The sequence below is a fragment of the Dryas octopetala genome, chromosome 1 (genome assembly GCF_963921425.1).
Source record: "Dryas octopetala chromosome 1, drDryOcto1.1, whole genome shotgun sequence".
In the NCBI taxonomy this organism is placed as follows: Eukaryota; Viridiplantae; Streptophyta; class Magnoliopsida; order Rosales; family Rosaceae; genus Dryas; species Dryas octopetala.
In genome coordinates this window covers 31,975,323-32,000,713 of record NC_141366.1, presented here as the reverse complement: position 1 = coordinate 32,000,713, position 25,391 = coordinate 31,975,323, and the positions used below count along the sequence as shown (strand labels likewise).

Genomic DNA, 25,391 nt, shown 5'->3' with positions numbered 1-25,391 from the left:
TCATTTTCTTTGTTTTGGAGGCATCAGATTTTCATAAACTAGTAAATGATTTCTCATTTCTGCAATTACCGAATGAAATTATTTCCTTATCCCCTTGTTCGAAAACTTGAATTAAAAGAGACCTCGGACTTATATTTTCACGTCCGGCCCTTCCGCATTAGATTTGCTTGGCTGGTCTGCACTACATTCTTGCTATACACTACTATCTATACAGGCAGGCTAGGTAGAGCCTAGAGCTAGCTAGTATCTATACCATTTGGCATTAATTCATCGCATGCACCCACCCGCATTTGATTGGTGTCCCTTTCCTTTTCATATATCAGAATCAGATCAAACCCATATATATATAGCTCGATCCATCATATATCCTTTTCTACTAATTACAATCGCATCAAAACCGAACCTCTAGCTTGAAACAAACACTGGTCACTCACTGAGTACTGTTTGTTTCCCAGAAAGGTTAGTACAATTGGTCGGTTTCCCAATGCTTTTCTTCGTTTTTCTCCTTTGACTTGGTCTAATATATATGCACATATATATTTTCCTCCATATATATATGGTTAATTTTTACTTTTCTTGGTGTGAAATATATATTTGTTGAGTACAAATTTTATTCTTTTCTGACAATGCATACATATATATGGTAATGGTAAGTGCAGGTCATTTTGAAGCACCTGTTATATATATATATATAGGAGATCCGTCATGAGGGGTGTACTGGAAAGTGGCAATGCCTGGAGACCTTGCTTAGTCTATGTGGCCCTCAGTTTCAGTTTTATGCTTACTTTCTTCTTCGGTACGTAGTGCTTCATCGATCTATCCTCTCCATCTTTCAATCATTCTACAACTTTTTATTTTTCCGGTTAATGATATATTATTTATACATGATCAATCATGCATGCCTGAATACTAATACTGCATATAATATAATTAATAGAAAAAATTTTAGTTAAAGGACTCCAACTATACTCTATGTCTCTATTCATGACATAAATTTCACTTTCTGTCAACTGAGGATTTAAGCTTTCATTTTGTATTAATTAAAGACCCTGTTTTTTTTTTTTTCAATTTTTATCTCAACTTTGGACCGACATTGTGTTGAGAGTAATGTAATAATGTCCCACATCGGAAAACTAAGGCTTAGCATATGTGCTTATAAGTCTTGGGCCTCTTCACCCATTGCCAATTGGTTTTGGGTTGGATGCTCTAATTCTATCACATTAGACCCATTAAACCTTCACCAAATTCAAAAAAATTATACTGAGTTTAAAAATATGCATCTCCTTTTTACAACCATATAAAGATCATTTAAATCGGACCTCTACAACTCCAGATAATCGACCCGAAATTAGGGTACCCGAAACTGTCCAATTTTTCAGATATTTTCTCAGAGGTCTGATTGGACATTTTCGGGTACCCTACTTCGGGGCTGATTATTTTGAGTTGTAGATGTCCGATTTGAGTGATATTTATATGGTTGTAAAGAGAAAATGCATGGCTTTAAACCCAGCATAAGTTTGCTAAATTTGGTGGAGGTTTGATAGATCCAACGTCGGACCAAAGTTGAGATAAAAACTGAAAAAAAATAAAAAAAATAAAAAAAATAAAGTCTTTAATTGACACAAAATGAAAATTTCAGTCTATGATCAGTTAATATAAAGTGAAATTTATGTCCTGAATAGAGACATAGGGTATAGTTGGAGTCTTTTAACTAAAAATTTCCCTAATTAATATTTGTGTCAAGGGATGTAATTACTTAAGCTCAACTCAAGCTTAATTTATCGATCATTTTCCTCATGACCCATGTTGTAATTAATTGTTTTATGATGCATGAATGGTAATAAAATTTCAAGCAATTTTCTGCGTGAGGATATAATTAATTGGCTTGGAAAAATGTTGAATGAATGGACCTTTGATTTAATTTTGTTTATTAATGAGTTAATGCAGGGGTGGGGTTATTTGACTTGGGAGGTGCTGGGGAAGCAGCTGGCATTAAAAGGCTGGTCTTTTCCAAAGAAAACAACACTGCCTTCCTTGGTCGGAAGCTATTGCAGCAGTCAGATGGTAATATTTAAACCACTTCTCCCTGCATGCCTAGTCTTATTAATTCATATTGAACCTTTTTCTTTAGGGCCTAGCTTCTTTTTCAAGATCTGCATGGTTATAATTAGCCATGGTTGTAGATCTATATATCTACAAGACTACAATTAATTTGGATACAGTACTAACTCCTAAAGGCTAAATATATGTAAAATTATTGAAAAGGTGATGTATTTAATTTGTCTTTAGAAGAGCAACTTAATTGGTCCAATTAAGATGGAGAGCAGAATGGTGGAGGGGTCAGGAGTCAGGAGTAATGGTTTGAACTTTGAAGAGCCTAAGCTCTGTCATGGCCTCGTAGGTCTTGTCCATTTCAATTCAGGAAAATCAGTAGATCAGAGAGCTGAGCTAGCTAGCTTCTCCCATTAGTGCTCGTCTCAAGGTCTGTGGTCATGGCATAATATGAATTTTTCTTTGACATCTTGGGCCTTGTCTCAAGGTCCACATTGGGTGGACCTTCTGATCGGTCTGCCCCAACATTAATTTATGATATGTGGTCCTCCACAGGTACTGTTAGAATGTGATGGACTCTTGTCCAAAATTGAACCACTAAAATACAGCCCATTATCTTAATTAAAGTACCTTATTTAAGGGAGCTGGAAGTAGATGGTAATTTGAGTTATTAGATAATTTGGCTCCTATAGCTTCCTATAGCTTGAGTTAAGTTCTACTTTTTTGTTCTGTATTTTACAAAGGGTTGCAATTCAAGCACACATTATCATTTCTGTATATTTGAATTGAAGTTTGATTTGTTAATAGTGATGAATGTGCATGCAGATGATGGAGGTGACATGAATCGTATTGGCACAGCATGCTCAAAGGACGACATTACAATATATCAAGGGCCAACAGGGCCACTTCCCAGTGGAATTCCAGCATTCAGGGTTCAGATTCTGAATGTGGGCGTCTCAGGTTGCAGCATATCGGACATTCACATCAGCTGTGGATGGTTCAGCTCCGCCGGGGTTGTGAATCCCAGAGTCTTTAGGCGAATGGAGTACGATGACTGCCTCGTTAATGATGGTCAAGCTCTTGGCCCCGGAGAAACCCTCTCTTTTCAGTATGCCAATAGTTTCCGTTACCCTCTCTCTGTTTCATCTGTAGTTTGCAACTGATCATCAACTATATATACTCATATTAGTAAACTACTATGCCACCGTTGATTACCAATTTACCATATATATATAAGTAGTACCCGCTTCCTTTTTGTCCAGGATAAGCTAGCACATGTAATACAAATAAGAAACCTTACTATATATAATGATGAATGCATGGTATTTAAGTAGTGAACCCACATATATGAATCTTTTGTTGGAGCAGAGGTCTTGTTCTTATATTCTTATAGGCTGGCCTATATATGCAAGAGTTTAATTTGCTTGCTTTTCTTAATTTATGTTTGAAATTTGAAAGGTGGAAATTGAGTCTGGTGATAGCAGGGCCAAACTGGTTCATGCACATCCTAAGAATTATTGTTTTTTATATATACCATAGCTCTCTCTTCAAATCTTATCTCTACTGTTACATTCATACTCAAATTAATATGAGATTTTGAATTCTTTATCACTTTCATTGAAGATAGAAAAGGTTATTGGCCACATGGCAATCATGTATTACAATATTCCAGATGCAAATAAGCAGTTGCCAAAGTACTTGGATAAGGAAGAAATTAACTTGAACTGCTCCCAATTTGCTTCTATAAGTGTAATAGAAGTAAACTTCCTAGGTAAAATGCATACTTACATGGAATTAATCAATGGATTTGATATATATCCATAATCATAAGTAAAATCTGAGAGACCAACCATGGCTGAAACCACTTGGGAAACAATGAAGAAACCGCCCCCTAATATTGTCAATATCAGAACTGCAGAGATGGGGTTCTTCAATAGCTCATAGATAGGCTGGAAGACAGCCCACAAAGCACCTGTACTAACTGTGAGAGCATAAAGTGCATATCTCCTCACATTGTCCCAAAACTCCTCCATCAATGGCCCTTCGGGACCCAAAGCCATAGCCTTTTGGTCATCCAATCCCATCAGAAACAGCACAACTCCTACAGAAACAACTCCCACTATCACAAACCTTGAGTTCCCAAATGTTGAAATTAATGGAGGACTCTCTTCCTTGGATGGCATGTGGCATTTGGGACTGAGCACTTGTTGTGTGATTAAAGACTTGCCTATACCATTAACGGATCCAATATTATTGCATTTTCTAGAAGAAGGTGGAGATGATATTGTTGGATAAAGGTAATGTTTTGGTTGTGGGATATTGGGGATGAGAAATGAGGGATGTGAGGTTGAATTTGCAAGATTGGTGGTGCACTTTAGGAGGTGGAATTGGAAGCTCAATGTGGACATTTTCATTTTGTCCAATCCCCCAACTCTGAGTGAAGCTTAAACCCAGCACTAGTACTGGTACCTACTTTCAAGTACTTTTTCTATTATCCTTTCCAATTTGCATTACGAGTTTGTGGACATGGTTGCATAGCCTTATCTCTCTTTTATAGAAGATAAGAGGAGTTTTGATTCAGTGCGGAAGCTACCATTTTCTGTTGCCCAAGGTAGCCTATCATGTTTTGCTACAGACACTGATGAGGAGTTGACGGCATCCTTGACTTGAAAAATTTCTTGGGTGTGATCACAGTTAGTTATGTGATGGGCCTAATATCCTATCACCTCCCTCAAGGCCTATCATCCAAAGAAAAGGAAGGTGGTATCGAGGGTGATTCTATTGCTATCGATATAGTGGTATACGTATTGAGATCTCAATAGTATTTAGGCCAAATGATACCTCTGGTGTTTTTACTTTTACAAAATTTCTATTTTAGTCCTGTATTTTTATATTTGGCCATTTTGGTCATATACTTTCTATATAATAGCAATTAAATCTAAATAGTTAATATCGTTTAAATTGTTGACGGAAAATTCAACGTAGAAGCACATGCTTCGCACATGAGTGACATTTCAAATATTTTAGTCTATCTAGATGTCTATTTAAGCCCTTCCTCACTATTTAACATATTCAGTTTGACTAAAACTTTTTTTTTTTCTTACTGATTGCTTATATAGGCATCCAGGTAGAATAAAATATTTGAAATGTCACTCACGTACAATGCACGTTAAATTTTTCATTATCAATTTAAATAAAGTTAATGATTTGGATTTAATTGGTATCGTATTGAAAGTACATGACTGAAATTGTTAAAATTAAAAGAACAAAACCAAAAGTAGAAATTTCATAAAAGTACATGGATCAAAAGTATCATTTGACCAAATATTTAAACGGTCTCAAATTCTAATATTTATTCCTTCAAATATAAAAAAGGTTAATGGCCATTTTACCTCTTTAATTAATTATGATCCAATTCTCAAAATTTTAAGAATAAGTCAATGTGGCTCATTTCGTTAATTTCTTAAGATTCCGTCTATATTTCCGTCCAAACACATATAACATGTTATACACGTGAGGGTAAACTAGACAATTTATCATCTAGGGAGGCCGCCAAAAAAAGGAGGGGGTAGTGCACGCAATGGGTGAGGGTGAGGGTGGGGGTGGGGGTGGGGGCCAGGTTTTTTATTTTTTAAAATTTTATTTTAGGTATAATAGCTATTTTATCTTTATTTTGACATGAATTGTCCATTTTACGCTCACCTGCATAGAACATGACATATTTTTTAATGGAAATATGGATATGATCTTAAGAAATTGACAAAATGGGTCATATTGGCATATTTAAAAAGCTTAAGGGTTAGTGGCCAAAAAAAAAAAAAAGTTTAAGGGTTAACTTAACCACATTTTTAGTTTATGTGGCAATTTGACAATCGGGTCATAGTTGAGAGGATAAAATGACTATTTAGCCATATAAATAAGACAAATAAATTCCTAAAAAAAACATTTCTTGTCACATAATAAATTATTATAACTTCTTCTTTTTTTTAATATGAAACAAAATTCTTATAAATTATACACATGGGTTGGGATGAAAGAATTCTACTCAAACAATTGAAAAGAATAAGACATTGATAACCAGCTCCACCACCATTGTGTCATCACTAGCCATAGTGGTCATTTTTTATTTTTTTAGTTTTAATTTGACGTTTGGAAAAACAAAAGGAAAAATTGACAAAGGATACGAAATATCATCTAGAGGTGTCAAATAAGAATTTAAATTTTATGTTTTTGTTTGATTTTTTATCTTAATCATATATTTATTATTTAAAAGTATGAAACAAAAGATGAAATAGATTTGTAGCATTTTTTAGGTGTGAATGAAATTACATTACCTTTTGAATTTATATTACATGGTTAGGATTGAAACAAGTAAAAATAAAATAAGTAGAGAATCCAAATCCGTCAAACGGGTTGTGTCGGTCTGGTCCATTTAAGTTGGGCCATTTGTACCATGCTCGTGCTTGTCCATTTAATAGTCTTGTTGTGCTTAGTCCCCCATCCCGTGGCATGCTTGTGCCATGCCTTCAACACGCAGGCCAACAATCTTTTTTTTTTTTAAGGGTAAAAAACTAAATATAAATATTTTTTTACTATTAAAAATTTAATTTACTTGTTGCAAAGCTATTTAAAGGAAAAAGTAATAATAAGCGAGTCGTGTCTAGTTCAGGCCCATGTCAAGTTTGTGTCGTGCTAAGATGCCTTGCCTAATGGGCTAAAAAATCAGCATGGCCCGACCCATTTATGTGTGTCGTGTTTGTGCTAGCTCGGCTCATTTCTTGTTCGTGCATGCTATGCCTGTTTTCATCGTGTCGTGCTTGTGCTGATTCTGCCTATTTGACACATATATAAAAATTGCTGAATAATTGAGTAATTTTTAAAAGGGTCCATTAACTTTAAGGTACTCATACCCCAAAAAGTTAACCAAAAGCATCTAATCTCACAAATTTAATTTTAAGGTAACATCAACCCACCCACAACCATAAATTTAATTTTCAGATAACATCAACACACCCAGAACCACAAATTTAATTTTCAAGCAACATAAACTCACCCACAACCCAAAACAGTTTCAGCACTATGCAAACAAATTTAATCGTAAACCGTTTCAATTTTCACTGTAGTTTCAGTTTTCATTCGCAGTTTCAATTATGAGGAACACTCTTATAAATTCGCAGTTTTAGTTGTCTGACACAGTTAACAAACTCAAAAAGTTGTAGTTTCAGTTTGCATTTTCATTTTGCAATTTCAATTCATAATTTCAATATTTTTTTAGATATGAGTTTCAAATCTTTTGACAAAAAGAAAAAGAGTTTCAGATCTAAAAACATGACCCAGGAAGCAGAGGAGCAGAGTGCTAAGAGGAGGAGGAGCCTAGGAGGAGAGACGGTGGCGAGAACGTTGGATCAGATCTGCCCAAAAATAGATATGTCCTCTGCCTCATCACACTCTCCCAATTTTGAAAGATGTTGCATGGGTGCTTACTTCTTATGTTGACTATAAGGAAAATAGCAACAAGTGTGTATAAATATAAGCACCCACAATTGCAGAGTTTGAATGATATGATGAAATTGTGATATTGATTGATATGATGAAATGAGTGATATATGCAGAAGGAACGTATATAGAGAAGAGAGATTGATGTTTATGATGGATCAAGAAAGTAGTAATAGTAGCAACAATCATATTTAAGTGACCTGATTATTAATAAAAGACAAAACTAAGAGAAAGAAAAGTGACCTGATTATTAAAAAACTAACCTAATTATTATATTTTACTAATAAGGGTATTACATGTTAAAAATAATAAATAAAAGGGAGCGTAATTAATTCTTTTTAAAATGGAGTCACCCTTTTACCTAGTTAAACTCTTAGTCGTAGTCTAGTCTTCGAAGACGACGTAAAGCGTATAGCACGTGTCCAAGGAATCCCACGAGTGAAACGTACAAGAATAACCTCACGCAAATCTCACAATTCCCTTTCTACCCTCACTCTTTTCCTCCATACCTTCACTTCCTTCTCACCAGATGTTATGGGCTGCCTTGGTTCCCAAGCTCTGGAAACCCCGACTCATGTCCTGCGCTGCGCCCCCCACGCCCCCTCTCCCTCTCTAACATTAGGTCATTCAGTCCCTTCTTGAAGTTCCATAGACAACCCACTCTTTCCTCTCTTTCTCTCTCTTTCTCCCCAAACCCTTTAACCAAAACTCACTCCTTTGCTTCTCTGTTTCAACCACTGAAAAACCTCACCCTTTGTTTGTTTCTCTCTTTTTCGCTTGTTGGGTTTTGCTTATCTTCCTCAAACTCATAAACCCTTTGTTACCTTGTTACTCATATAGTCACCGTTAGTGCCATTTCAATCTTCTCTTTGTTCCCTTCGCCTTTGAAACCAAGCTGGGTGATAGACCCAGTTCGTTTTTTTTTTTTGTTTTTTTTGTTTTTTTTTTTTTGAATTGGGTCTCGGATTAAGAACCCTAGTTCTCTGCTTGTTTTCACTTTTGGGCAGTTTTACTCGCTTTGTCTCATAAGCACTTCTTTGGTGGCTGTTTGGCTCCAAGACTTTCCCCTCTTCAATATTCACAAGCAACGGTGGGTTTTTCTTATATACTAGTTTTATTCAATTTGTATGTGCCTTACTTTTTCGTGAATGGGGTTGAGTTTTATGAGAACCCAAATGCTAGTTGTGTTGGTTAGTTTGTGTCTCAAAACGCTTATCACTTGTGAACTTGGGAATTTTCAGGTGATTTGATAAAAGGGGGCTTCTTCTATCATTTTGGGGCATTCTAAATAATAGGATGATGACGAATACTCATAGTTTTGTGGCATGGGAGGAGCACATTTTGTGTCATGAGCGTGGTAACCGTGTTGTTCATTATTACCTGAAGGAGGCATCAGGAAATTTAGTCCTTGCTGTTATAGGGACTGAGAGGAGTATAAGGCACATGATGTATGTTGTTTCAGAGGAGTTTGTGGAGACTTATGGGTCCAACGGATTCATTAATGCGTGTACCAAATGGCGGGCAAGAAGAGAAGTTGTAGATTGGCTTGCATCCTTGGTCTCCAGGTGTTTTTGGTCGGTGCTTTCAAGTATGTTATGTTATATATCGCAATTTCAGGTTCCTTTCGTGGGATTTTGAGTTATATTGAATTAGTACGATGCATGCTAGTTTGTCATGATTTGTGATTGAATATAAATTTATCATTAAAGGTTATGATAAACATTGCCTCAATGCACTTTTTAGACTAAAATATCAATATGGAAGAAGGGTAGCACTTGATATACCAAATTTAGGATGACAAATTGCATGCATGGTTGTACATTGGTAAGGGGTAGCTATTTCCTATGCAAAGTGAACTTTAGATATTTGTAACTTCGAATAATTTCATTGTTTGTTGCATTGATGTAGTTTTCTGAGTTTAGGCAAGCATTAGTTGGTCCTTCAATATTGCAGCTTTTATCTTCCCATTTAGAATCTTGTACTTCAAATTTTTTGGATGAGTAGCATAATCCTTTAGTTAAAAATGAATTGAAACTTTTCGTATTAGTTTGAAATTAACATTGCCCTAACAAGTCACACAAAGTAGGTGATTTTAGGAAGATAAATTGCATGCAAAGCTGTGTGTAACTTTTTCTTCATGATGTTTTGAATCAAAGCTCTATAATTAAAAGAAAATGTTGTTGTCAAGAATTTCTTTAATTCAGTTTATTTTAGCCTCAGAAGCTGTGCAACGTTATATTATCTGTTTTACAACTTTGATTTGCATGCCAGTTGAGCTATTTGCTGCAATCTTTCAGCTGTAATTCTTTGGAACATATTCTACTTGCATATCTAATGCACAGCCCTCTCACAGTAATTCTATTTGGTTATGTAATGTGTCAAATTTGTTTTTTTCAAATCTATTCATGTCTGTCACCCCATTAAATTTTCTAAATCTGAACATTATTTAGAACTGTAAATTGAGATGATATTGATTTATGATCCTCCCCATCTCTATATGAAAGAAGACATGTTTTCATCGGCTAGCATAGTAAGTAAATTTTGAGAATAATGGAATCATGCTTCATAGAATCTGTAGGTTATAAATTCTATGACGTGCGTGTGCATGCATGTGTGTGTGTGTTCGCGTTTTACGTGAAATATATTGTATGATAACGTTATTGAATTTTGAACATAGAAACATGTACAAGGTGAATTCTTATGTTAATAGTAGTGAATTATTTGGAATTGGTAGATTTTTTCGCAGAACTTTTAACTGTATGAAGTAAAAAAGAAAGAAGGGAACAAAAAAGATATAGAATGAAATATTCTTTGAAACAACTTTGTTTTAATAAGGGTATATTTGTCCAACAAATGTTTTATGACACTCCCACTTTTATATATAGTAAAAAGTTATTCGCCTTTGCTTTAGCGAGGCAAATTATTTCTGCTCATTTATTTTATTTGGGGTGGTGGTGACATGCTTGAACCTGACTTTGGAATTCTAATAGTAGCCTATTTTAGCGTACCAAAGAGTTGTGTTTTGCCAGTGGTAAGTTTTTCTTTAGGAATGCAATAAGCGCATGTTTTTCCACATGATCTAACGACCCTATAAAATTAGATTTAGAAAATGTAATTACTAGTTTTGTCATAATCATATCAGCTAAGAAAATTTGCATTGGGTAGGATACATGAGTCCTTTCCAATTAATATACTATTATTTGCATTAGAAAATTTTCACCTGCTTTTTCCTTTCAAAATTTTTCTGTTATAAGAATTGAGGGAGTGTTCCAGCCTACATTTTCTCTAAGAAATGAATTTTTTTTTTTTTTTTTGGATTTGGAATCAGGAAAAAGACAATAACTTAATTCTATATGTTAGTGATTTATCGTGAATGGAGATTGCCTTATTATTTGGATTTCCTTTGATAAGCCAAAAATCCAACTTTTTGCGAAGAAATTTGTAAACCCAATTATATTGCAGCATCTTTCCAAAAAAGAGAGGCTGTTTATTACGTGTCTCTGTATGGTCATCTTTTATGAGCGCTTTCTGCCAGCTTGTTCTCCTGTCACATTAAACATCCTTGCCTTCTACTTCTTCAATTTTCACATATCAACTGCACCTATTTAAGGAGGGAGAGAGCGAGAGTGAGAGAGAGAGAGAGAGAGAGAGAGAGAGAGAGAGAGAGAGAGAGAGAGAGAGAGAGAGCAAGAATGAGTGTGTCGACGGAATTTTCAAGCACCAATGATAGAATGGGTAACATATCATACCTTAACTCTATCGATTAATTTCTTTTCTTGCTTTGCACTATCTTTTCCGTGTTTATTATGTGTTTAGCTCTGTTAATTTTGAAGCCATAATTTGATTGCTCACCTTTTGGAATTATAGTGAGATACAAATTTCTTCCTTTATTTGTGGTTGGGGGGGGGGTGATTTTGAAAACCCTAAGTGCTCTTGCTTTCTCACCTGTGGAATTTTGGAAGATTTTAGTTCATGTCAATAGTGTATTTTTTACACCCTAGAAATTCAGACTCTGGCTGTCGACTCCTTGCTTTTGTTCAACGGAGACTATGTGGTGAGTGCAGCGTGTGATACAACATGGTATGCAGGGTATTAATAGACATGCATATTTAAGTTGAAACTTATTCGTATATTGAATAGAATAACATGCGAAATTGCTTATTAGGAAAAATGTAATATCTTTTCTTTCATTAGTTCTGTTTGGTTTAGGAAATTAATTTGTCCACCTCTGGGTATTCCTCGAGAGTTTTCAATTAAAGTGGTATCCTTAATTGGAAGCATTAAGTTATTTAGGTCATTGCTAGGGTTGAATTATGATTTTCATATTTAGAAATTATTTATGTTTTTTAAGTAAACTATTTGAGTAGCAATCTGAAATCAACAATTTTTTACCTCATTCATGAATCATTAAAGAAAGTTGAAAAAGCTGGTTGCTTGAGTACCTTTTCTTTACCAGGATTTCATTATGAATCTTAATTTTTGCAATAATTACATTGTGTGAAATTTCTAGTCTAATTTAGTGTTTACCAATCTTATTGTGAGCCAAATGCTACCATAAACCATCATGAGACTTTCCTATGTGTGCATTGTTGCCCATGAGAAAGCACGGGGAAATGGAATTTTGGGGGGTACCTGTTGACAATCAGCATAAATTGTTGGTTTGGAAGAAAATATGGTAATGTGATTGTGTTCCTAAATTCAGTCCGTTCTCATCTAAAAAAATACACGAATATGAGCATTCTGCTATGAGCTAATTTTTCTTATGGATTGGGAATTTTCTGCTGACCAGTAAAGATCGGAAAGCATTACTTTGTTACTTGTTGATATGCTTGTTTTTTCACTACTTTTGAGTTTTCAAAGCCTTAATAACAGTCATTATGGTATTATGCCTGAATTTATGTAAAGTCTTTTTGTCACGTTTGACTCTACTTGTATTTATATGAGTTTGAAGTGTAAATTTAAAACAAACTTATTCTTCCTATAACAGATTCACCAACAAGTGAAACAACACAACCTTTATCAATTACTGGACTCAATGCTGGTCAAACTTATCTTCCAGATCAGATGGTATCCACAAACTCTCTTTTGCTGAGTCTGGGTTTTGGATTCTTATATATATTTTAGTAAATACTCTATTTCTAATCCAGATTCCAAGGAAATTGAAAGCTCAAAATTCAGACATTGAATGGTCTGGTGTTGCCTGGATTTGTGCCAAACAGCTCAAGCACTACCCTGCATTTTGGAGGAAAGCAACTTCCATTTCTGTAAGCATGATTTTCTATTTCTTTAGTTGTAAAATTTATTATTTCTACATTTGGTGGTGCTCTTTCTTTTCTTCAGTAGCATCTATTTAATTTTCACTGAGATTTTCTGGAATGTTTATTTTTCTGGCCCTGATTGTCAGGTCCATTCCTTTGTGTGTATAATGGCTTTAGAAGAGCACCACTACCTTGGTTACTTGGAAGACATGTATGAAGACAAGAAAGGGAAGAAAAAGGTCAAAGTCCGGTGGTTTCACCATGCTCAAGAGGTCGAGGATGCAATCCCTCATCTAAATCCACACCCGAGAGAAGTTTTTATCACACCTCATGTCCAGGTGATCAGTGCTGAGTGTGTTGACAGTCCTGCAACAGTTTTGACTCCTAAGCACTATGAGAAATGTTTGGCTATTGTTGCTCCAAATTGTTCATCTGGAGTCCATATGTGCTTTAGGCAACTTAAGAATCATAAGGTTAGGCCCTTCAGTCTTGCTAAATTGCGGGGGTATTCTAATCAAGCAATTCTCTCTTCTTTGGATGTCCCTAATGTCTCCAAGAAGAAAGTCAAGTGCCATAAATTTTGTGATGAAGGTGAGGGAGAGTTAACACCTGATCCTCTGAGGGTGAGTTGTAAGAGAAATAGAAGCTACAAGGGGCAAGAGAGAATTGTATCTGGTTGTTCTGGTGTTAAAAATTTGGTTACTGAGAATCAGCTAACAAATTGCGTTCCAACATACCCAAAGTTGAAATTGAAATTATCAAGGAAAACAATCGGAGTTAAGATTGTTGGACCTGAGGCCCCACTTCCTGTGTCTTTTAAGGTTGATGAGAAGATAGAGCTGCTCTGTCAAGATAGTGGCATTCGAGGATGTTGGTTTAGGTGTCAGGTCTTGCAGACATCTCAGAAGCTTCTCAAAGTTCAATATGATGATGTGCAAGATGTAGAAGGATCTGGCAATCTGGAGGTATGCAATCCTATAGAGATCTTTATTTTGGATTCTCCTCTGGCTACACAATGGGGGGGAGCATGGGCAAACATTTGGTGGTATATAATATTTTATTGGCATTGCCTCAGAAATAGATCCGAAGGCACTTTTTTGTTCCAGTAAATAGTATTGTAAAGCTTGGTTGCTAGTCTTCTGTGCTGAGTGTTTTAGTGCATTGAAATAATAACATTGGTGATTGTTGGCCTTACCACTATCAAACAAATTGCCTTTAATTCCATCAATAATATGTGGATATTCAAGAAATGTTTTGTATTTTTTTATTGGCTTGTTTGTGTAAACCAATCACAAAAGGAATTTAGATTTCACATTTTTGTTAATGTGTAGGAATGGGTCCCTGCATTTAAAGTTGCTGCTCCTGATAAACTAGGCATGAGATGTTCAGGCCGCCTGACAATCAGGCCCTGCCGTCCCAATGATTCTACAGAGTGCACTTTTGAGGTTGGAGTGCCAGTTGATGCATGGTGGTGTGATGGCTGGTGGGAAGGTGTTGTTACTGGAGTTGACATCTCTGGAACTGATACTCTACAAGTCTACTTCCCTGGTATGCTTTGAGAAGGATTTTTTTTCTTAGAATCCATAATTTCTAAGCTTAATTACAGATTTGCATAGCTCCTAAAAATGAAGATTTTTTTTTTTTTTTCATTTGATTTTAATTATGTCTCTTACCTTTCATAGATAGCACTGCTTAGTTGACCTGCACTTTTTTGTTTTTTTGGCAAGAAGTTGACTTGCTGTTTTGATCAAGTGGGTAAAATATGTTATCTGGTTTGCCTATCAGTGATCATGATGAGTGATATTTCTTTCGATGTGATCCTAGGTGAGGAGAAGCTTCTGACTTTCCAAAGAAATGATATTAGGGCTTCCAGAGACTGGGTTGAGAACAGATGGGTTGATGTAAAGGCGAAGCCTGATATATGCTTATATATATCTGAAAAAGTCAGTTCTAGCATGAAGCTCTCAATGCCCTCTGCTAGTGCTGTGGCAGAGGTATGTTGCTCCAAAGTTAATACGTCTCTTAAACTTGAAGCTTGTGAAGAAAAACTGGAATTACTTGATTTAGCTCCATCTCATGACGAGTTGGAAAATGCGAAGAGGGTTAATTTGACGAAGCGGCTTTGTACCAGTAATGAAGACGGATATAACAATTCTAGTGATGCTGATGATGATGGCGATGCTGGTGCTTGCAACAAGGATGAATTGATTTCCAAGGAAGAAGTTGATCCGACCTATGAGAAATGTGAAGCACCAGAAGCCATGGAAGTGGATACTCAGGACTGAGGTGGAGAATTTTTGACCTTGATGATCCTGGAAGGTTGGCTCCATTGTTCTTGTAGATAAGATGAACTGTCGGTGTAGGGATGTGCAAGTAATGATTATCAAGTTTCTAACATCATGAGAATTGGCAGGTTGTACAGTTATAGATCTGGTAAATTTAAGTTGTTGGGATCAACAAGTTCACAAGCGTAATCTGATAGACATCAGGTTAGGCAGTAGCTCAATTCACTCTTGGGTAATTGGTGTGTGGTTTTGTACCCATACCCAGTATGCAGCAACTTTTAAAATTGCCCTTTGTATCTTAATAGTATATTTCAAGTTATAGTTTCAGTCTTCAGATCTAATTGTAAAGCTTTATAAGGGTGTTTTGATTTTTTGTTTTTTATTGTCTGAAAAAAAGAGGGGACCAGATGTAGTATCCGTTAATCATCTTGATCTGGATAAAAGTAATGATTAAATTGACAAGTGATGTTGTCATTGGTTTTCCTTGTTTTCTTTTTGTTTTAACATTAAATTTCGTATCCCTGTCCTGCGTATTGGCTTGGGTTCCTTCTGTATCTGCATTAACAGGGTAAACGTATTTTCTTATCAAAATTCACGCAATTGTGTTTTTGTTTTACTTTTATCAATATATTTCTGTTTGTTCTTTTCTGGTCTTTAAATTAGGAGTTTCTAAAATTTGCTTGTCATATTGGTTCTAGAGAAAATCCAGCCTCCTAAAAAGATCTACTAAATTCATGGAGTTGTTCCAAAGAATCAAAACGGCCAGTTATTAATGGAATTCCTTGTCGGCTTTCCGTAAAGTACTCGTTTGGACGAGGGGGTTGGTTTACTTTTGGGCATGCTTCGTTTGCTTTGTTCTTCTTCGGACACATTTGGCATTAGCCAAATTTTGGCTATAATTGATCTAAAATAGTTGAAAAGTTATTCTAGCTAACTAATTTTAAAATTTCACTCCAACAATATTCTCTATGTTAGTCACAAATACCAAAAAAAAGTTGGCAACGAGGGCAAAGTCAAAGCAATATCATTTTTTAATTGTAAAATGGAGGTTTAGCTAATAGCTATATTTTCTCTCCTTTTAGCTAGTAACTAAGAGGAAAAAGTTAAGATAACTGAGTGGATATAAAAGCTATTAAAGTGAGTTTTTTTTTAAATCTAACTAAAATAGCTAAGATTGAGATTAGCTAAGCTCTTCGAGATGCTCTTACACATTTTATCCTCAAAGTTTATATTTTATATACTAAAGAAACTTTTTTTTTTTTTTTCATTTACCGTTCTATTATAGTAATCTTTTTTACTAGACTGCTTCGGTTTCTTTCAGAAGCTTTTGATAGAATGTTTTCAAATACTTGTTTACTGTTTGTTCTATGGGACCAGACTGACCAGTACTCATATGACTAGTAAAACTAAAGAAAGTAAGTTGACATTTTGGACTTGGTAGATAGGAGTGTAAATGAGCCGAGTCAAGCCGAATATTACCATGCTCAAGCTTGGCTTGGCTTGTTTATTATACGAGAACATTTTTTTTCTTAAAAGCAGTATAATATGTTAATTTGTAATACATCTCTATTTTGGACTTTAGACTTGATCGACAAATCTAAGAACATATGGAGTGGTCAAGAATGAACATGTATAATGCTGAGCATGGCGCATGGGATTTCATTTCACTATTGAGCATTAAAATGTTCATATGGTCCAATTGTGAGCATATTTAATATTTTGCTGAATGATAGTAGAACAGGGTAATTAAGCAATGCAAGGACAACAACACTGATTTGACTTTTGAAATGGAAAGGAGAAGGGTGTAGGCATATAGCAGCAGCATTTGCATTTTTGTTATTTCTCTATAACAAAATTGATACAAATGAAAATAATTTACAACAAAAAGAACATGAAGCCTAACATGGTATCAAGGTTGCGCAATCCCCTTTTTCACGAGCATTTCATAAACCCTGTCGATTTTACTAGGTTCAATCTTGAACAAGTGATGGACATCTGACTTTTTACTCGCATTGCCGCTGATGATAGCAACTGAAATAACTTCTTGCATCTGAAGGTAAATGGGTGGGGGTAACCTAATCTCGCTACATAGACGTTTCTCCTGCCATGGTACAAATGTAGACTGCTTCAGAAAAAAGGCTTTGTAAAAGAACAATCATCAAATAAGTTAGATACACAGTAAACGATCAAAAGCATGAACATTCTTCTCCAGTCCTAACTACACAATTTTTAATAGTTTGCTGAGTCATCATCCAGGACCACATACATCCAAGCCATCCACATAGACATTATCTTACACAAAACTACTTCATTAAATTAATTTTTTGCTGGAAAGATGCAATCCAGCAAAGTTGAAGATTATTCCTTTGTGACTGTATACCATTTTGTAGACTGCAGATTCACACAAGCATATACACATTACTGCAAATTCTGGGCCCAACTCAGTAAATTTTTAATGTCAAATATAAATGAGCATAAATGAACATGCCCTATCAAGGTTACTAAGGAGCAACAGTTAATGATGACTGGTAAACCTTAGGAACACAGCAAACAACCAGAACTGAGTCCATATATTTGCTTGTTGATGAACAAGGAAATTGGTAATGCATACTTACAGCTTCAGATAGTAAATCTGATTCATAAAATCCCATTATATCCAAATCACTGGCAGAGCTTGAAGTAACCTGTCCTGCTGGCCTCGAGTTTGAGTCCTTGCCAACAGACTCTGAGGACATGAACATGTTCGGAGCTCCCTGACTGCTTGGACCAATCTGACCACTTTCCTTTGCTCGGCGAGCATTTTCTTCAGCTTCCCTTCTTCTTTTCTGTTCAAGATATCTATCTGCCTCAGCCGATGTACGGCAACCAGCAGCTCGAGCTTCCTGCATGAACATATTACAAGATTAGTAAAAGTATTCCATACAGCATACCCATGTGTGTTTGTGGTGTGCAGTTTGTGTAAGCATATCAGACAACTGTTTATAAATATCAAGAGTATGATGAGCTAAGGGGAAGAGGCAACCAATTTACTGGACACAATATTGATACCATGCATCTATTTTTTACGATATGCTTTTTTAGTCTGAAAAAAATAGTTCTTAAAAGTTAGACATATTTGTCTACAGTTGAAAGGTAAGACATGGCTATTTTACATGAATTGCTTTCGGTTACATATGAATTAGACGGAACAAATCAGTTCTCACACTTGAGTTTAGACAAAACAAAGATCACGTATATGGACAATATATTCCAATTGGTAACTTAAAATGCCATATCATGCAAGAGCAGTTTGTTCTCAAAGAAGATAAAGGGAATCAAGGACATATATAAATCCAAAGTCAGCCAAGTGTCATACCTTAAGTTCTTGAATTCTTTTTAGAGTCCGATGCTCCGCAATAACAGTCTGAAGTAATTCTTCGTGTTCTTCCTTGGAATGGAAGCACATGAAGACATCATAACGTCGACATATCGTCCTTTCTTCAGGAGATAAGTCCTTCTCAAAAGGATTTGGATATAATAAATTCCTTTCTAGTATGAAATCCTTTCTACGCTTCCTCTCATCAAGTCTGCCAACAAGTTTATTTCCACCATAAAGAGATAGATACCAATAAGTTTATGTCAAGTTTTCAATCATAAAGAGAGGGAGGAAGGGAGGAAGAACTCGAAATACCCCCATGAAGGCCAAAACAATCTAGCTTTAAGCAATAATTTTTGTATCAGATCTCAAGTTTTGGTCATGTTACATTACTATTCAGTATATACAAAGCCTCCATGTACATTAAAAAAAACACCTCATTGCACTATTGACTACATTCATTCATTATTTTTAAAATCAATTTACTTTTCTTCACTTATGCTAAGTTGGTCTGAAACTTGATTACATCACAAGTTCCAAGGTATAAATAAATGATGAATAGGAGTCTACATATAACTATGTACCAAAAACTTAGTAATTGACTACCTCTTTGAATAGATTCGCAGCACTCTTAACTTCAGCTCACGCTCATCCTCAGTGTCAGTATCCTTAAATTCCATGTCAGCCAATAACTGCTCAGAGTCATTATCATATTCAGGATCAAATTCCTGCCTTTTGGCATTATAACCACTCAACTCCACTAAAGAAGGACCCTCATTCCCCAAGGAACTTGGTTTCTTCCCTTTCCTGTCCGCTTGAGGATCTGTCAAAAACAATAAAAACAAGATTCACCAATTTATCACTACAATATTAAATTGTGGATCCCACACCAATTCTTTTAACTTCTTAATATTCAGAAAGTAGATGAACAGAAGTTAGTGGTGTCCACAGGAAAATTATTCATGTGTTGTCAACATTATTCCATCTTAGAGAACATGTGGTCAATGTGATTTTACCTGAAAACACACACACATGCATACTAACAGAGTACTACCGTCATTGCTAAAGCCCTAGTGTCTCAGATCTTGTTAGGACTTATAACCATAAAAGTGGGATTAAAAACACAGTGGTGTTATTTGCAATCTAGAGGTGAAAATTCTGAATCACCTTCCATTTTAATGACACCAGGACCATCTTTAACCTGGGCCATGTTAGATGGCTTCTTGTTACCAGCTGCAGCTGCCACACTCGCACCACTAGAGCGAAGTCCAGATTCTCCATCTGAAGTATAAGAAAACAAGGAAGAAACCTGAGAATCATATCCAAGAGTCATCTTTATTTGATTAATCATAAACAGGTATACGTCTTATCTGACCAGTGTTGATGCTAGACAGTAAACGGCTAGAGGGGCCACCTTTGTGCGAATCTTCCACTCTGAGTAAATCAAGAAAAATCCCATTAAAAGGTACCATATTTGTATTAAAAGTCTAATATCATGTATCTATTGGAATGATGGCCATACTTGATTCTTGAAGGAGAAAATGGAGATTCCTCCTTCAAATTATGATCCCCAAGCGTAGGAAATCCTATAACAGTCACAAGTATTTGATAATAAGAAAAACTAAAAACACCGAAAAGTATGAAATGAAAAGGAAAATAGCGCTACCATGGAATCAAAACAACCAGAAGTCACATATAAATTACAAAGTCTATAACTCATAATTCACCAAAATTTAATGTTCTTACTTGTTTTAGTAGAGGAAATATACAGAAACTGAATGCAGGAAATTCATCTATTCTGTGTCTTCCATGAGATTATAATTATATTATGAGCAACATTTCTATACATAGTGCGGGTGACTAGACTTTATTTGGACAGAGCATTAGCCGGTTATTTGCCTGCTTAATAGTCCAGTAATATGAAAATAACTTTTTTGATGCATGCCTATGACAATACTAATAGTTCACAATGTAAGGAAGCAGAAATCCGAAACACGGAAAATAAGTAAATATTATCACTAACCTTTCTTGTCCTCACCATGCCCTTTAGCCATGGCAAGAAGCTCCTTTTTATTTTTTCCAACAGCATGAGACATGTCCTTGAACAGATACATTCCAAAACTTGATTACTTTTGTGAAAGGTTAAGATTGAAAGAGAACTGGCTTGTTCAAAATGCATCATACCGGAAGAGGAAAGTATTGGGAGTTCAAATAAACATTTGTATAGTGTTCTATACATTGTTCTTTACTTTTTGTCCCAACATGCTCAGCAATTTCAGTCCAGTTCCCCAGTCCATACATTTCGATCCCCTACAATTAAGGAAATTTATACAAAAAGGTTGAAATTGGATAATAAGTCAAATATTGGTCCCGAGAGTCGAAATACTTTGCTGAAAAGATCAAGAAGGATCAGTAGCAACTTCATTTGAGGGATTAAGAAAAAAATAAGATACCTCCAGGAGCAGTATTTCGTCATCTGCATTCCAGTCTGGGCAAGTAAGTGGGAAAGATAAATTGTCCTGTTGATATAAAAACATAAAAAAACATAAGTCTAATGAGGGCTACATTTCATTTGTCCAAAGTCACTATTATCAAGCATTGCATCATAACTGAATCAAAACTAGAATAATAATCTAAAAAGTAAATGAACAGGAAAAATAAAAACAATTGTCTACATATTCTTTTTACCCCTGGAAAAGTATTTACAAAAAGGGTTTCTGTTATCATATAATGAATATTTGTTGACCGGGTACGTCAAAAGAAACAGTATTAGACGATAATACTCCTCTCAATTTCATAGAAAAAAGAAAGTCAAAAACTTTCCAGTTGTTATATAATTGCTCAAACAGGGATAAACTCACTTCTATATTACAAGACACTTGATTCACATCTTCTGCCAATAACTTAGAACCATGGAGAGCTCACATTTACAAGATTAAGAGAAAGAGACTGATTTCTTAATACTAACCATGACCCTGTAAGGGTGATTGCTTTTATGAGATGTCACCTCAGCTCCAACAGAAAAACATTCTATACATAGGTCAAAATCAGGGCACATAAAACACTTGATTCGGATCTTCCCCGTAATGTCTTTGTTGCAGTAATTGCAGTGGTAAGCCCTTTTTCCTTCACTTGATCCTTGACCTGAGTCCAAAATTATTGAAATTCAAAACAAAATTATAAAATAAAATAAAGAAACGAATAAAGTAATTTGAAAAAGAGTAGACAGTAATTCTTTGCTGACATGATTACAATATCATTAGTACAATTATAACAAAAAGTTGAAACAGAAAAGTTAAGACAAACCATTTGCAATATTTCACTTCTTAATAGATTCAATTCAGAATGACATGATGGTGGGAATGTACCTGCAGCTGAAGACTCTAAATTTTCTCCACTGGATGCGTTCTTTTTTCTCCTTGATCTGCATTATCAAAAGTGGGTATTCAGATGAAACTTCATAAATTTCCAGAAAGATTATGAAACATTAGCAGAGTCCAAGTTACAAAAATGGAAATTGAGTAAAGCATTCTGTCTTGGGACACAGGCAGCCTGAAAGTTCCAATGGGGGAAAAATGTGAAATTTGATAAGACTAATTATTTGGAGAGACCTCTAAACCTTAACTAATCAAAATACATTTGTTAGAATTATCACTTACTTACGTGGGATTGCCTATAATTTTCTGGAAAATAAAAATCCCACAAGCCATATGGGATGAGCCAAAATATATGGGACCTGCTCTTCCAGTTTACTACACAGTTGTACTCCTATATAGTAGTTAAACAGTTTATGGGTATTTTCACTCTACAGAAAATTCAAGTAAGCACACAATAACAGCTCCAATACCTAACCAAACTCCAATTTTGTTAACAAAACGAATCAAAACAATCAAAATCCCTAACCATGCAAGGTCAAATGCAACTTTAACTAATACTGAACGAAAAGAATAACACTTCAATTCAATTCAAACCAACTAAAACCTTTGAGTGGGGTCCTCATCAGAGTGAAAGTTTCCACGAGAACGACCCATTGTTGATTTCTGAAGCTGAGCGAGCTCACGAGCAGCACCACCTGCTTTAACTGTGTTGTTTCAAACGCACATACATAAACAGACGCACTGCGACTTGGTATCTATAGAAGGACTTGAAGCCTACAAATCTTCAAGTACTGTAGTTGGGTGTGATAGTTTTCAAAAATCAACGGGTCAGCTCAGAGATTCACACATTTGTGAGACTTCCTCTCCTTTATGAAGATTTAGGTATTGGATTTTTGGGTCATAAATGCTCAAGCTCTAGGGGTTGTATGTAATTCCCGTTTTTGAATTTGGTACAAATTGACTATGACTGTACCTACTGCACTAATTTACAGGTAAAATCTGAGTTTGGGTATTTTATTTGGGTTTTTGTGTTTGTTTGGAAAGAAAATGATGTTTTTTTGCTTACAGGAAAGAAAATGATGTCGCCAGACAAGAAAATAATGAGTTTAATCTGGTCTGAAAGAAAAACATTAATAAAAATAAGACTGACTTGATTTGGGCCGAGCTGTCATTAATACTAAGTTACTAACTGGGTTTGTGAGTTTCTGTTAGTTGTTGAACAACTGGAACTTGTCCATTTTAATCCGACCAAACCAAAACCTTGCCCATTTGGGATTGGAGTGAATGGGCAAGGTCATCAATACAACCTTTTTTATTGTGTTAAAAGCAAGGAATAAAATTTCGGATTTCGAGAAAATTTCGATGGAAATTTCGATGGAAATTTCGACGGAAATTTCGAAGATTTTTAAATTTCGACAAAAATTCGACGGAAACGACGGAAATTATTATCAAAATACGGAAATTTTGAATGAAACTTCACCATATGTTTATTTAACATATGATCTACTACATTGATAAAAAATATTGAAAAAAACCAAATTATATGGTAGGTTTCATGTGATATGTGATGAATATAATGCGCGCTGGAGACAAATATTGTTAAAAAAATGCTTCACTAATTAATAATTACTTCAATAACACCTCAATTTTATTTTTACAATAATATTGCCACATGAATTACAAAAGTAATCAATACCACATAGAGTTTCTAGGAGGTTCAAAATTTCCGCTGTCTTCAGTATCATCATGTCCAGAGTAGGTGTAATGTGAAGAATAATCATCCCAAGATACTTCTCCAGCATAATTTTGCATGTAATTGCCAACATGCCAACCATATGGATCAGGAACCTGTTGTGGTTGAATTTGCCCATAAGCATACTCATTTGAAGAGTTTGCCTCTTGTTGTGCCAATGAGTTACTATCAGACTCAACCAAGTAAGGCAGATGTGGTGGGTAGAATATTGGAGGGTTTTGCCCATAATTGTAATTGTCACTTCCTACCCCCATAGAGCCAAAAGTTTTGCCCATAATATTGAGAAAAGATATTTATTTATTTTTTGGCCAATATTGAGAAAAGTTATTAAATAATATACTTAACGGATTCGGTTAATCACCCAGCTACCCGGAAAGACCGTCGTCCTCTTACCCGAACCTTGACAATCCAATCCCCTTCCATGCAACTGCCACGTGTCCAAACTGTAACCAATGCACACAAATATCCCTCCAAATTCTCTCTCCGAAACCTTACCCAACCTTAAAATTTCTCTCTCTCTCTCTCTGAACACTGAGCAGCACTCCATTTCAATTCATGCTCCCAACACCACCATGAACGCCAGAGCTCTTCTTTACTCTTTCTCTCCCAAGCCAAACGTCCCGCCCGATATTTCGACCCCCAAGAGAGGTTTCGGTTTCGGCTGCGATTTCAGACCACAGAGCCCGTTTCAGTTTCGCGTGCGGATTCAAAATCGGGAACACTGCTGCGTCGTTCGATGGAGGTGTGCGCCGATGCAGGTGAGATTGTGAGGCTGGGTATTTGAGGGAGTGACCGAGTGAGGGAAATTTGGTGCACTGGGGTTTGCAGTTTGCTGGGTTACTGGATATTTGAGGGAAATTTCGTCGAAATTTCCCTCAAATTCAAAAAAGTTTGCATTTAGGGTATCCGAAATTTCGGCGAAATTTCGAATATTTCGCCGAAATTTACCGAAATTCGGTCGAATTGGTGTTAAAATTTCGGACCCCCGAAAAAACGAAATTTTCGGCGAAATTTCGCCGAAAACTTCGAAATTTAAACCCTTGGTTAAAAGTTAAAACGACCACAAGTTTTTAAGGACCCGTTTAATATTCTACTCAAATTTTTTTTTCAAAATTAAGATTTTTTTAATGTAAATTTTCAAAATCAATTTATAAAATTTGAAACCTTGTTTGGTATGAAATTTGAAAATAATTTAAAATTTTAAAAAATAATAGCAACTAAGAAAAAGGAAGTATAAAAATAAAATAAAATAAAAAACGATGTTTTATCATTTTTAAAAAGAGGCCTATTTTTTATTTTGTTTTTTCTAAAAATTGTTTTTGAAAATGGTCTACCAAACATGTTTTCTTGACTAAAACATGTTTTTTTTTTTTAGAGGTTTTTGAATAGGATACCAGATATGCCTTAAGTTTCTAAATTTTTTTTTAATTATTTTTATCAAAAGTTTCCAAGTATAGTATTTGAATATCTACATTTTGAGCAATTTTATTGAAATTAAAAAAAAACTCTTTAAATATCAAGAAATTACACAAAATAGCCTCTTTTGAAGCTAGACTTACATTTTTAGCTCAGGTGGGTGATTTCTTCCATTTATAATTCTTTTTTGACTTTTGAATGACAATAATGCCCTTAATATAAAAACTTTGAGTAATTTAATTAAATAGTCCATTTTAATACATGTTAAGCTTTTTTGACCCCCTTGGACCAAAACTTAATTTTAGAATTAATTACTATAAACTATATATTAGCTATTGTTTGTAACCTCTAATACCATTATTTATGTAATGTAAGAATTAGGTTAGTTTATTAAGAATC

The 25,391-nt window shown here is 35.2% G+C and overlaps 4 protein-coding genes across 4 annotated transcripts; 2 read left to right on the top strand and 2 right to left on the bottom strand.

Moving 5' to 3' along the window:
- Positions 1-705: 705 nt before the first annotated feature.
- LOC147299819 (TPD1 protein homolog 1-like) lies at positions 706-3,215 on the top strand. The gene is made up of 3 exons (XM_086232469.1): positions 706-796; positions 1,948-2,064; positions 2,878-3,215. Exons 1-3 carry the CDS (start codon positions 706-708, stop codon positions 3,213-3,215), a joined length of 546 nt encoding a protein of 181 aa, XP_086088595.1.
- LOC147299818 (uncharacterized) lies at positions 3,204-4,580 on the bottom strand. The gene is made up of 2 exons (XM_086247203.1): positions 3,841-4,580; positions 3,204-3,222 (listed from the first exon to the last, which is right to left on the bottom strand). The coding sequence occupies exons 1-2, from the start codon at positions 4,464-4,466 to the stop codon at positions 3,219-3,221; spliced, it is 630 nt and encodes a 209-aa protein (XP_086103329.1). The 5' UTR covers positions 4,467-4,580; the 3' UTR covers positions 3,204-3,218.
- A 3,500-nt stretch (positions 4,581-8,080) lies between these two features.
- LOC147299817 (uncharacterized) lies at positions 8,081-15,573 on the top strand. The gene is made up of 7 exons (XM_086247193.1): positions 8,081-8,638; positions 8,790-9,136; positions 12,536-12,615; positions 12,696-12,812; positions 12,953-13,771; positions 14,138-14,354; positions 14,631-15,573. The coding sequence occupies exons 2-7, from the start codon at positions 8,845-8,847 to the stop codon at positions 15,089-15,091; spliced, it is 1,986 nt and encodes a 661-aa protein (XP_086103319.1). The 5' UTR covers positions 8,081-8,638; positions 8,790-8,844; the 3' UTR covers positions 15,092-15,573.
- Positions 15,574-16,765: 1,192 nt separating this feature from the next.
- On the bottom strand, positions 16,766-22,908 carry ADA2B (ADA2 2B). Its single transcript, XM_086243962.1, has 13 exons — positions 22,428-22,908; positions 21,815-21,870; positions 21,415-21,590; positions 20,900-20,965; positions 20,631-20,756; positions 20,470-20,545; positions 19,969-20,032; positions 19,822-19,880; positions 19,614-19,727; positions 19,053-19,269; positions 18,447-18,657; positions 17,707-17,973; positions 16,766-17,192 (listed from the first exon to the last, which is right to left on the bottom strand). Exons 1-13 carry the CDS (start codon positions 22,475-22,477, stop codon positions 17,001-17,003), a joined length of 1,674 nt encoding a protein of 557 aa, XP_086100088.1. The 5' UTR covers positions 22,478-22,908; the 3' UTR covers positions 16,766-17,000.
- Between the last annotated feature and the right edge of the window lie 2,483 nt (positions 22,909-25,391).

Coding starts and splice junctions, on each gene's coding strand:
- LOC147299817 (XM_086247193.1), top strand. CDS start 8,845: ATGATGACGAATACTCATAGTTTTGTGGCATGGGAGGAGCACATTTTG. Junction 9,137..12,535: donor TTTTTGGTCGGTGCTTTCAA/GTATGTTATGTT, acceptor TTCCTATAACAG/ATTCACCAACAAGTGAAACA. Junction 12,616..12,695: donor CTTATCTTCCAGATCAGATG/GTATCCACAAAC, acceptor TTTCTAATCCAG/ATTCCAAGGAAATTGAAAGC.
- LOC147299818 (XM_086247203.1), bottom strand. CDS start 4,466: ATGAAAATGTCCACATTGAGCTTCCAATTCCACCTCCTAAAGTGCACC.
- ADA2B (XM_086243962.1), bottom strand. CDS start 22,477: ATGGGTCGTTCTCGTGGAAACTTTCACTCTGATGAGGACCCCACTCAA. Junction 20,966..21,414: donor ATCACCCTTACAGGGTCATG/GTTAGTATTAAG, acceptor TTATATCAACAG/GACAATTTATCTTTCCCACT. Junction 17,193..17,706: donor CAGATTTACTATCTGAAGCT/GTAAGTATGCAT, acceptor GTACCATGGCAG/GAGAAACGTCTATGTAGCGA.
- LOC147299819 (XM_086232469.1), top strand. CDS start 706: ATGAGGGGTGTACTGGAAAGTGGCAATGCCTGGAGACCTTGCTTAGTC. Junction 797..1,947: donor TATGCTTACTTTCTTCTTCG/GTACGTAGTGCT, acceptor GAGTTAATGCAG/GGGTGGGGTTATTTGACTTG. Junction 2,065..2,877: donor GCTATTGCAGCAGTCAGATG/GTAATATTTAAA, acceptor ATGTGCATGCAG/ATGATGGAGGTGACATGAAT.